This window comes from Callospermophilus lateralis, chromosome 2 (genome assembly GCF_048772815.1).
Source record: "Callospermophilus lateralis isolate mCalLat2 chromosome 2, mCalLat2.hap1, whole genome shotgun sequence".
Taxonomy (NCBI): domain Eukaryota; kingdom Metazoa; phylum Chordata; class Mammalia; order Rodentia; family Sciuridae; genus Callospermophilus; species Callospermophilus lateralis.
Window position 1 is genome coordinate 203,812,263 of NC_135306.1, and position 12,380 is coordinate 203,824,642.

At 55.1% G+C, this 12,380-nt stretch overlaps 2 protein-coding genes across 2 annotated transcripts; both read left to right on the forward strand.

Annotated features, from left to right (window-relative positions):
• Nucleotides 1-2,875: 2,875 nt before the first annotated feature.
• Nucleotides 2,876-8,568, forward strand: Kcnk4 (potassium two pore domain channel subfamily K member 4). Its single transcript, XM_076844732.1, has 6 exons — nucleotides 2,876-3,079; nucleotides 5,883-6,006; nucleotides 6,133-6,293; nucleotides 6,466-6,652; nucleotides 7,105-7,244; nucleotides 8,188-8,568. Exons 1-6 carry the CDS (start codon nucleotides 2,891-2,893, stop codon nucleotides 8,566-8,568), a joined length of 1,182 nt encoding a protein of 393 aa, XP_076700847.1. The 5' UTR covers nucleotides 2,876-2,890.
• Nucleotides 8,569-9,209: 641 nt separating this feature from the next.
• Catsperz (catsper channel auxiliary subunit zeta) lies at nucleotides 9,210-12,359 on the forward strand. The gene is made up of 5 exons (XM_076844733.2): nucleotides 9,210-9,272; nucleotides 9,498-9,816; nucleotides 11,168-11,247; nucleotides 11,441-11,507; nucleotides 12,144-12,359. The coding sequence occupies exons 1-5, from the start codon at nucleotides 9,252-9,254 to the stop codon at nucleotides 12,251-12,253; spliced, it is 597 nt and encodes a 198-aa protein (XP_076700848.1). The 5' UTR covers nucleotides 9,210-9,251; the 3' UTR covers nucleotides 12,254-12,359.
• The last annotated feature ends 21 nt before the right edge of the window (nucleotides 12,360-12,380 follow it).

Genomic DNA, 12,380 nt, shown 5'->3' on the forward strand with positions numbered 1-12,380 from the left:
ACAACATCTCCCTGGGGCTGGGGCTGTAGTTCAGTGGAAGAGCACTGGCCTAGCATGCACAAGACCCTGGGTTCAGTGCCCTGCACTGCCTTCCCCCAAATCGCATATTTTATGAAGCTGAAGCCTTCCATCTTCTGGTCAGGAACTGAAGCCCTTCTCCTGAGCCCCACTGCACTGTGGTTATGTGACTGGTGCATCAAAGTGATGGGGCTTGTGGAGGCCTGGTTGGATTCTCTCTCACCACTCCTAACCTAGCCTTCAGGTGCCAGGGCTCAACGAGGACTGACAGAGAAGGTGTTGATGTGGGATGGAACAGTATCTGGCTCCCAATGAGGTGTGGGTTTGCCAACATGGGTAGGCTGCCTGGAGGATCCCCTTCTCTGGCTGCCCTAATAGCATAATCCCTGCTCTGTTCCTGCCTCCCTGGCAGATCTGTCTGGTAGCTGGGAATTATTAGAGGTCTGATTCTTGAGGGTTCCAGCTCCCGAGAATCCCCAGAGTCTAGCACTAGCTTGCCTTGAAACTTTGTGCTTAGGGTTGTTCTGGGGGCCAGGCCTGCAGGGCCTCTGCAGAGCTCCTCTGAGAACCAGAGAATTAGCTGGAAGTTGGACAATCACTTTGCATTGAAAGGAAAGTTGCTGACACTAGGACACTTGATTGGGCGGCCAGGCTCTGTTTTGAGCATTTATAAACACTGGCCTCTCCAATGCCCTGAACAGCACCTGAAGTGATAATTAATTATCCTTTTTCTGTAAGTGTGAACAGGGACCCTCCAGAGATTGCTAACCTATCCAAGGCCCTACCAGTAGGGGGCAGTGGGCCTTAAAGCCCAGGTCTAAAATCACTCCCCATGAGGGCAGAGGACCCCAGGAGGCAAGAGGAGGGTCTTGGGTGAGCCCAGAGGTTGCAAAGAAGTGGGTGAGAGCAGGGTGAGGGAAGGTTCAAGACCCCCCTGGGCCTTGGCTGTTCAGACAGATGGAAGAGAATACTGGCACCTGCAGCTTAGGTCCCTGGGGCGGACTCCTGGGCATGGCCTTGGAAACCAAGGGCTGGGGAAAGGAGAAGAGGAGTAGGAGAATGCCCACTCCAGTGACTTCTCAGCTGGGGCCCAACCCCCATCATTGGCCAAATTCAGGTGGCCTCATGGCCAAATCCACTGAGCCCAAGGGACAGGCTGTCCCCAGGGATATAGACCAGGGCCCTTCCCAATCCTGTAATGGGCTTGGAGGACGCCAGGAGATTAGCGTGGTTCCTGTGGGCCAACTGATGCCCAGGCCAGGGCGGCCACTGGCCACACTGGGCTCTTGTCTGAGATTAGAGGGTTAGACCCAGAGCGACCCTTCTCAGGCTTTTCTGCCATCCACTGTCGCTGGCTAGCGAAGATCTGGGAGCCAGGCGGCCGCAGGTACAGGGCTCAGTTCGAGAGTGGTGGCGGGGAGCGCCGGTGGCTAGGGCGCGGCACTGAAGAGAGGAGTGGCGCTGGAGGGGTTAAAAGCGGGAGGAGGGGGCTTCAGGCGGGGAGGGAGGGGGTCCCAGCCCGGGCGGCCGCCCGCTCCGCCCCTGCTGCCGCCGCCTCCGCGGCCCAGCCGGCACCCGCGAGGCGGTGCGGGAGCCCCGGCCGCAGCCGCAGCGGGGCCGACAGTAAGTGCGGGGCGGGCGCAGGGATGCAGGGAGGACTCCTGGGGATCGGTGCCCGGAGGGGGCGCGTGACAGGCCCGCTGGACGCCCACCTCCGGCGGGTGGACACCTCCTCCGGGAGGGGTGCTTCCATGCGGGTCGCACCGCCCGTCACGCTCCGAGGCGTCGGTGGGAGGCGGTGGGAGCAAGCTGCGGGAGTGCAGCGTGTGGGGTGGAGGGCGCTGCGCGGTGGCCCTGGTCGGTGTGTGTGCGCACGTGTGCGTGGACCTTCTGGGGTTCCGAGGCACGGCGAGCTCTCCCATGGGAGTCCAGTGTGCCCAGGGGCGACGGGAGTGTGCCCGCGGAGTACTGCGTGCAGCCTGGGCAGTGCGGCGGGCTGGAGCCACAGGGTGAAGCGTGGGCGCGCGGGTCTTTGTGCCGGTATGTGGTGGAGCATGTCAGGGCGAGTGTGTGCGTGTGTGTGTGTGGGCGCCGCCTCCTGCTGTCCCAGGAGCTGTCAGCTGTCCGGGGGCTGCTGCATCGGTCAGGCCCTTCCCGCCCCGCGCCTGGTCCCTTCCAGGAACCCTCCCTCTCCTGGCTCTCAGCTTCTCCACTGCGCTGGGGCCGGGATCCGCCCCTGGGTTCCTCGAAAGTCCGGAGGGGTGCTGGGGGGACCCTAGAGGCTCCCTGCTTGGCCCGTCGCAGCTACCCTGGGAGCCAAGAGAGGCGGGAAGAGAGGGAGGCGCCGCGAAGATGCTGCCGCAGCCACATCCGGCGAGCATGGACCATCCGCGTCCCCGCCCTGCGCACCAGCCTCGCCTCCCACTTTCTCTTCGTCCCCCTCTGCCTTCCTGGGAAAGCCGGTTCCCTACGCCCCCGCCCCAAGCCCTCGGCATTCCTCATCACCCAGCCTCTCCGGAGGCAGGCTGTCTCTCCTACCTTCTCCCTTCCTGATGCCCTCCTTTTCTCACACCTTGGAGCCCCTGGACAGGGGCTGAGGGCCAGGCAGTGGAGGTAAGAGGAAGGGTGGAGGTGGGAGGGCTGGGTGTTCCTTCCTACTAGACGGATGTGAGGGGTACAGCCATGTATAGAAAGGCTGGAGGTTTTGAGGACCTTGGGTATGTAGAGGATCAAGAAGGAGGGTGTGGGTTATCGGGCCAGTTTATTGACCCTGGCATCCCTGGTTCTGTCCGCAGTGACCGCCGCTCCCCAGGAGCCCTCTGCCCCACCTCCCCAGGCGGGCGGCGGAGCTGGCACTGCCTCTGGACGTGCCATGCGCAGCACCACACTACTGGCACTGCTGGCGTTGGTCCTGCTCTACTTGGTGTCGGGTGCCCTGGTGTTCCGGGCCCTGGAGCAGCCGCACGAGCAGCAGGCCCAGAGGGACCTGGGGGAGGTCCGAGAGAAGTTCCTGAGGGCCCATCCATGTGTGAATGAGCATGAGCTGGGGGACTTCATCAAGGTGCGTGGGGGGCCAGGGCCCCTTCAACAGACCCCCACTAGGTCCCTGTGCTGGGGTGCTGCTTCCAGATGTGTACCCCTAAAGACTGGGTACAGCTGGGGTGGGGGGTGCTTGGCAGAGACTGGGATCCAGATCTCGGTTTTCAATATGGCGGCCACCGGGTCCTTGTTTTGCTGGCGGTGCCTGGCACCTTGCTGTGCTCCTGGAATGTCTTCCTGAGTGTTCGTGGGTAATTGAATGAAGGAAAAATTAATGAATAAATGGCTGGAGCACATGGGATGTTACTTTTGTTCTGGTCAATTCATCCCATTAAGTTGCCAGTTAAAATCCAAGGGCCCAAGTTCCACGAGAATTTCAGCTAAACAACCAATGCCATTTTAATATAAGTATGTCCCATGTAATATTTTTACTTCCTAAAGCTGGCAACCCTCCTCCACTGGCTTCTATACATTTTTGGAGTCACAGATGCCTTAGAGAAGCCCAAGAACACTGTGAACACTTCTCTCCATCCCCCAAGTGTGCATAGAAGCATACACAGATGATTCTGGAGTATTCCTGTTCTGGCACTGGGGAGAGGGGTTAGGGACCCCTTCTCCCAAGACACAGGCTTACCATAGCAGACAAGTGGGTAGGGCCAGAGCTCAGCTTCCCTGAGGCACTTTTGGTCTACCTCCATCATTAAGGAAAGCTCTGAGCTTCAGCTTTCTGGGTTCAGTTGATGAGCTCCTCTCCTTTCTCTGATTTCTGAGTCACTGTCATATGACAATCTATGATTTAACTTTAATAAATTAATAATTATTACTTTACTGATGAGCACCCCTGTTCCCTGCCTGTTCTTTGTTGAGGGAGGGGCTTCTGTTGGGGAGCCTCAGCATTCCAGCACATTCCCAAAGTGGCAGGAACCAGGGTAGAGATGAGGTGGGGAGGGGCCAGCCAGGACCCAGGTGGCCTGACATGCCTTTGACACTTCCAGAAAGCAGGACAAGGCTGAGAGGCCTGGGCGCAGAGAGTGTGTCTGGCCAGACCACAGGGCAGAGGGAGGGAGGGAATATGACCTATTTTATTTGCACAATGGAACTGCTTTTTTCCTGGATAAGAAAGAAGAAAAGGAGGGGCAGGACCTAGAAGGGAGGGTGGTGGCAACTGCTTTATTTCTTTTCCACCATAAGAGTTAACTCTCTGAATTAGTCAGTTGTGCAGCAATTGGATACCTACTGTGTGCTAGCCTGGGTTGTGTTGGGCAGGAGAGTGGATCTCGGGGTGGAGCATATGCAGACTCTGCCTTGGAAAAGGCCACATCTGGGTAAGGAGAGAGGTCCAAGGACAGACCGGTCACTGTACAGTGCATGGAAATGGAGCTTCCTCTCCTTTTTTAAGCACTCACTCTGGGCTGGGTGCAAAGGGGTGAGAAGAGAGATTCAGGGGCCTTGGGGATAGCTGGCACATGAACAGAGCCAGGTGAGAGGGATAGAGTTTAGGGACTGGGGACAAATCACTCCCAGTTGAACAGCATGGGCAAGGGCGTGGAAGCTGGAAAGCTCTGGAGTGTTTTGCAGAACCTGAAGTTAGCAGATGCCTAGTCATTTGAAGTAGAAATTAGAACACAGGATGACGAAGGACTTTTTCCCCCTAAGTGGTGAATTTATTGGAAAAATGTTGCAAAACAAAAGTTAAATCACTTTTAATTAGTATTTCACCTCTTGCTTTTATTTTAAAATCATCATTAAAGGAAATGGAATCATCTTAGAGAATCTAGGGGGAAGGCTGTAGTAACGTGGGGTGACAAATCAGAGTCCCAGGAGAGAAGACTGGGGAAAGAGGGTGATTGGGACCAGCTTGAAAAGGGGTTTGTGTGCTGATCTGGAGAGTCTGGGCTCTATTCTAACAGAAGCTGTTACTTTAGTAAGATGAATTTGGAAAGGGGTCTTGCTAATGAGAACTGTAGTCAGGGAGAAAAGAGATGGCATATGCCAGACACTGCCCTTGTGCTCCTTGGGGAAGGTCCCTCTGCACAGCTACCTCCTTATGCTCTGACCTCCCATCGTCTAGGGCAAGCACTCTCAGAACACAGACCCTGTCCAGCGAATCTGCAGCCTAGCAAAAGGGGCAGACAAATGGACACTTCATTCATTCTCTAATATTTATTGAGCACCTAGTATGTAACTTCAGTGTGGTGTGCATGTGTGAACATCCTAATATTGGAAGCAAAATTTGCCAGTATAAGAACATTTTTGGAGGGAAAGTCCCTAACTTTCTTTAATTATCTAAGGCAAAGGACTCAAACTGTCTCCACAGGGGCAGTGGGAGTGGTGGGGTCTGTGGAAATCTGGAAATCACAGGATGAGATTGCCACGTGGGAAGTTATCCAACAAATACACCAGGCTTACTCTGTTCTAAGTGCTTTAACTCTTGGGGACAAATCTGTAAGGTTGGTACTGCAATCATCACCAGTTGATAGATGCAGAAATGGAGGCACAGAGGGTCAACTTGCCCAAGGTTGCACAGCACCAAGATTTGAACCCAGGGAGTCTGGTCCCAGGGTTTCTATTAGCAATCTATTGTGTGAAACTAGGGGTCTGGTGACTAGAATGTTCCTGAAACATTGTGGAGGTCCCACAGACTTGCCTGCAGGTGGATTAGCTACCCAATTTGCATCCTTGGCTGTAAGGGACCATATTCAAGGAGATGAGAGGGAAGGGGAGAGGCATGGTGGGGGATACCACCCTAGAGGCTGGTGGTGCAGGGAATCGGCCCAGATAGGAAGGAAGGACTGAGGTTCCTCCTTCTGTGCCTTGTCCTGCAGGATGTGGCTAATGCCCTGGGAGGGGGTGCAGACCCAGACACCAACTCGACCAGTAACAGCAGCCACTCAGCATGGAACCTGGGCAGCGCCTTCTTTTTCTCGGGGACCATCATCACCACCATCGGTGGGGGAGGAGATGCTGCATGTGGAGGGGGGCAGGGGCAAGGACTTTCCTTATGGGGGAAGATGCAGGGAGAGGCAGAGGGTGCCACGGCAGTGCCTAGACTCCTTGCACTGCCTCTCCGTCCAGGCTACGGCAATGCAGCCCTGCGCACAGATGCTGGGCGCCTCTTCTGCATCTTCTATGCGCTGGTGGGGATCCCATTGTTTGGAATCTTGCTGGCAGGGGTCGGGGATCGACTGGGCTCCTCCTTGCGCCACGGCATCGGTCACATAGAAGCAATCTTCCTGGTGAGCTACTCCACATCCTTCCTACCCTCATGCTGAGCTGGGATTGTCTTCCTTAGGTACCTGCCCCGGGAGCACACACCTTCAGATGGCACAAGCTCCTGGGCTGGGGTGGGGGGATGGGCGTAGAGGTTGTTGGTGTCTCTGTGGTCCTGCCTACCACCCCTTCCTGCAGAAGTGGCATGTGCCACCAGAGCTGGTGCGAGTGCTCTCTGCGATGCTCTTCCTGCTGATCGGCTGCCTGCTCTTTGTCCTCACGCCCACATTCGTGTTCTGCTATATGGAGGACTGGAGCAAGCTGGAGGCCATCTACTTTGTCATAGTGACACTCACCACCGTGGGCTTCGGCGATTATGTGGCCGGTGAGGCTGCCTTTCCCTATCCACTTTCTTCTTGTCAAAGAGCTCTGCACTCTCCCCTCTCTGAATTCCAGGAGGCGCCTTTGATTCTACTCCTAAATCCATCAGGAATACACCATCACAGTCTTCCACTCATGTGACACATTAACATGCACATTGACATCCCTGAATGTGTGGGTCCCATGCATCCTCATACATACAAATAGTGCACCTCGCCCACAACGTGTTCTTGCATGAGATCACCCCCTCTTGCATGCTGTTACCTTGCATGCCTTCAGCTTGTACACACTGATCTTCCTGCACACAGTCACACACTCTAGCAGATCCCCTTTCTCCTGGGAGGGCGTGCTCTCTCAAGGAGCTTCGAACCCAGGCAGTGAAGCCCAGCAGTGAACCTGGGCTCACAGGCTTGCCCCCAAATCAACTTCTTTCCTTCTTCCCTGGGGCTATTCCAGGCGCCGACCCCAGACAGGACTCTCCAGCCTACCAGCCGCTGGTGTGGTTCTGGATCTTGCTCGGCCTGGCCTACTTTGCCTCGGTGCTCACCACCATCGGAAACTGGTTGCGAGTGGTGTCCCGCCGTACTCGGGCAGAGGTACAAGCTCTTGGGTTGGTGTAGCACTAGTGTGCATTGCACTCCAGTAGCTCGTTGGCCAGTCTCTCTCCCTTCTAGAGTGTGGTTTCTTCACACTAGGTCTTTCAGGCACAGACTGAGACCCTATATGTGTCCTGCTGGAAGCAGTGCGGTAAACTCAGATTTGAGTTTACTAGCTCTCTGCTCTCATGGAAAGGGTTGGCAGATTTCGGCAAATAAACATGGAGAAAGTCATGGGTTTTAAGGAGGCTATTGAGGAGGCTGAGACAGGAGGACAGGCAAGTTGGAAACTAGCCTGGACGATTTAGCCAAGACCTTGTCACAAAATGAAATATGAAAGGCTGGGGAGTACCTCAGTGGTAGAGCACTTCCCTAGCACATGTGAGGACTTGGCATTTGTTCAATAACAAAATTTTACTATATGTCTTAAAAATTGCAAGAGATATACTATTCTAAAAATTTATTTGCTATTTATCTAAAATATGCATTTAAGGGGCTGGGATTTGACTCAGGGGTAGAGCACTTGCCTAGCTTCTGTGAGGCACTGGATTCAATCCTCAGCACCACATAAAGATAAATAAATAAAGGTATTGTGTCCATCTACAACTGAAAACACACACACACACACACACACACACACACACACACACATTTAACCTGTGTTTTGCAACCCTACTGAGAGCAACCAGCAGGACAGTGGTGCAAAGCTTTCCCAGTACTGGAGGGGATTCTGAAATAAATATGGGGTTTTCTAAAAGGTGATTCGGGGCTGTGCAAGAGGGGAGAGCATGAAGCCTAGGCGAGGAGCCCGATCCTCCACCTGCTGAGTCCACAGGACCGGGCAAAAGGAATTCTGATGGCTGGTTGGAGGAGGGACAGGCTCCCGGGGTTGTAGAGCAGGTCAAGGACCCCTGGTCGAGGATTACTTTTCCTCCCCACGCAGATGGGTGGCCTCACGGCGCAGGCTGCCAGCTGGACTGGCACAGTGACCGCGCGGGTGACCCAGCGAGCCGGGCCCACTGCACCACCGCAAGAGAAGGAGCCGCCACTCCTGCCCCCACCGCCCTGTCCAGCGCAGCCAGTCTTCAAACCTCAATCCCCTTCACCCCCGGAGAAGGTCCAAACGCCTTCCCCGCCGACAGCCTCCGCCCTGGACTACCCCAGCGAGAATCTGGCCTTCATCGACGAGTCCTCGGACACGCAGAGCGAGCGCGGCTGCGCGCTTCCTCGAGCGCCGCGGGGTCGTCGCCGCCCCAACCCGCCCAGGAAGCCAGCGCGACCCCGGGGGCCCGGACGTCCCCGAGACAAAGCCGTGCCAGTATAGGGGCAGGATCCCCGGCCTCTCAAAGGACTTCGTTCCTGCTGTGTCCCCGGCATGCTTGGCTTGTTTGACCAAAGAGCCCTCTTTCAATGGGACTGGAGCCTGGGAGGAGGCTACCGGTTGCCCGTCAGCGACCTCTCGCCCTGGCCCCTTCCTCACCTCCATCCATTTCCAGACCCCCAAGCCTTTCTGTCTCGCTGCTCTGGCCGGGCCTGTCCCTCACAACACCTCACGACTGTGCCTCAAAGCCTGCATCAATAAACATCAGTCTGCACCGCCGCGGGCGTGCGCTCGGGCATGCGGGTGGGTGTGGCAGTGCTTTCCTCGGGCCACCGTGGGGCACGTCTGCCCTCCCGTGGCCCCGGACTGAGGGCCCCCGGGGCCATCACTTCGGACAAAGGGGAGCCCTAGTACTTAGGCTCCAGTTCTTCCTGGAGGAGACCGGGTAGGGTCCGGCGTGGGAACCCACCGAGACCAGCTGGAGTCTCCAACCTCAGCACCTGGAAGAGGGATGGGTGGGCAGGGATGGGAGCGGTGGGGCATCTGGTGTGGAGGGCTGTGGTCTGAAGTCTCCGGCACGAGACCCGCTATTCCGGAAGGACACGCTGCCCCTCCCCCCTCCTGGAGCGTGACCTCCTCCTCCCCGCCCAGAGGCCTGTGGCGACAGTGTCCGTTAGGGCTGAACCATGGAGGAAAGGCCTTTAAAAGTAAGAACTCTTCCCGGACCCCTACCCGTCAGCCCCCCAATTCACCCTAGGTCCCATCCAGGCCCCTGGTGTCACTCTCAGCCCAGGCTCTGAGCTGCTCCCACCCATCCCCAGATCCCACAGAGTCCCAACCGGGTCCACTCAATGTCCTCGCCCCAGCCTGCCCTCCCTCCCCGCCCCGGCTCCCCGCGACCCTTGGCTTCCCTCGTTGTGTGTGACCCACAGGCGTCATCCAAGTCTTCACAACGCCGCGGCTCCGAGAAGCTGAGCCCTCACCCGGACATTCGGAATATGTGGACCATGGCCTCGCTGTCCGAGACACAAATGAACGTGCCGCTGTCCCAGGTCTGCAACAAATACTACGAGGAGGTCACAGTCCCGGGCGACAAAACTCGCCGGCGGGCCACTTTGAAGGGCTGCTGGAAGGACGATGGAGAGTCCCTTTCTCTGAGGGACAAGGTCAGCTTCAAGACAGAGAATTTGGAATTGAGCTCCAGCAGCTCCCAGCAAAACCATGTGGATGAGAATACCAATTCCGAGTTAGGTCAGTGTGGCCTCGCCAGGGTGTGGGTGCTCCCAGGGCAGGAACTGGCCAAGGCCCCAATTTCCCTTGCTATAAAATGGGGGTGGGGGTAAGCTCAGGGGATCCAACTTTCCAGGATTGCCTGGGAGGGGCGCCAGGACGACTTTAAACCAACCAAACATTCCTGGAGCGCCCCCTACCGGGAAGGCATCTTACTAAACCCAGCTCTAGAGACTGCATCAAAAAGTTCCAAGTCAGACTTGTACCATCTTTTTTTATTTTTTCGGTACTGAGGATCCAACCCAAGACTTTCAAGCATTCTGGGCAAGCACTCTGCCACCAAACTACATCACTACCTCCCCTCCAACCCCCAACCCTTACCCCTGCCCCAAGGCACTAGGAATTGAACTCTAGCACTCTACCACCGAACTACATCCTTAGCCGTTTTTATTTTGAGACAGGATCTCCCTAAGGTGCCCAGTTTGGCCCTGAGCCTCAGCCTTCCCATAGCTGGAATTACAGGTGTGCATCACTCTGTCTGGGCATTGGTTACAATTTTAAGCATCTAGCACATGCCAGACACTATTTGGGATTTGCCTCTCACCTCTGCACTTTACCCTTTCTACTTTGATCATGGAATTAGAACCAAGAATATAACATAAGAATTAATACATACTGAGTCCTGGCTCTGTGCCAAACACAGGACTTTGCTTGTATTGTCTCCATAGGGGCTTGCTTTATATATTTATTTCAGTATTGGGGATTGAACCCAGGGTGCTCTACAACTGAGCTACACCCCCAGTCCTTTTTATTTATTTATTTTTCTTATTTTGAGACAGGGTCTCACTAAATTGCCAAGGCTGGCCTCAAACTTGCCATCCTTCTGCCTCAGCCTCCTAAGTCACTGGTGTTACAAGTGAGTGCCACCATGCTGGGCTAAAAACCACTCTTTTATTTTTCATCTTCTTTTTTGTTTTTTAGTTGTGGACCTTTATTTTTTTTATTTACATGTGATGCTGAGACTGGAACCCAATGCCTCACACATGCTAGGCAAGCACTCAACCACTGAGCCATAACCCCCACTCCTGCAGTCCACTCTTATGACACCATTTTACAAATAAAGAAAATGAAGCCCAGAAAGTTTAGTCATGGCTTTAAGTCTCACAGAGTGGGGCAGTAAGAATGAAACCCATGTGGGTGGGATTCTTAAAGCCTAGGATATAACCATTGTCCCATACTATCTCCAATTAATGTAGCCCATGGAGCTGGTCTTTGAACCCCACTTCCTCTCACCACATGCCTACCCATACATCTCTGCTCCAGGGAAACCCAGGAGTCTGTGGATAACTGACCCTCTTTTTTCTTTTCCCAGAAAGCTCTTCCTCAGTATCAGTGATCAGTATCTTGAAGTACATGCCCCACCGAGCCTACTGGGCAGAGCAACAGAACAGGGTTGGAGGGGCCCAGGGAAAGGGGTAGGGGGTGTTATGGGGTGGAGGATGGATAAGTTGAGGGCTGCAGCAGTGAAGGGTGGGGGTGGTTGGCAGGTTGGTCAGGGGTCTTGGGACTGCAGGGATGGGGGGCACTTCAGCTGTGGGCAGAACTGGGGTCCTCAGAATGCCTGAGCCTATCACTGCTTTTCCAGCTTCCGCTGCCCCTGATGGAACTCATGGAGAATGAAGCTCTGGAAATCCTCACCAAAGCCCTCAAGAGTGAGCTCCCCTCCCCTGACGACTTCCAGACAGACAGACACACACACACACACACACAAAGATCCTGGTGGATTTTACAGGGTTTAGGTCTGTGGGAGTGGGGTTCCAGGATGTGTATGCACTGGCAGATCCTCTTAGCACTCAAAAATACTCGAAGGGCCCTTCAAAAGTTAAAAGTTGAGAAACCAGACACAAGAATATCCAAGGAGGAGGGCATGGGGTGACCATTTAGTGGACCTCCATTTAATGGAGCCCTCTTTTTAGCTAGTCCGGTTTTCCAAGGCAGTTTCTCTATCTGGCCAAGAGAATGACAGCTTTTCTATGACTCTGGCTCCCTGCCAGGTGGGAGAGCTGTGAGGACTCAGTGGATTATTTGGGTAAACTTCTCCTGCTTATGATATGAACGTGCAGCTGGAAGAAGGGTCAAGACGTTTAATTACAGCAGGCGGTCCAGGTGTCCACCAAGCTGCAGGCTCCCATCTCTCTGGTTCCGGCCTGCAGCTAATTCTCCAGCCTTAATACTCAGTACCGGGGAGATCCAAAGTTCCCAGTTCCTCGAATCACACATGAGGCGCCTGCTAGTGGGGGAGCCTTGCTGGAGCTCATAGAACTGAGCCAATTCTGCCCTCCTCCAAGGCTACCGGTCCGTGATCGGCAGGGACCATTTCATGACTAAAGAGCTGCAGCGATACGTCGAGGGGCTCAGGAGGCGCAGGAATAAGAGGCTGTACTGCACTTTTCAGTGAACTCCCGACTCCAGCAGCCTCCTGACTCTAACCCTTGCCCTGCCCTGTCCTGTCCCCAGACCCAACCCCATCCGCGTGGAATTTTAGCCCTAGAGAAATAAAAGAGTCTATACGTGCTTTGTGAGTC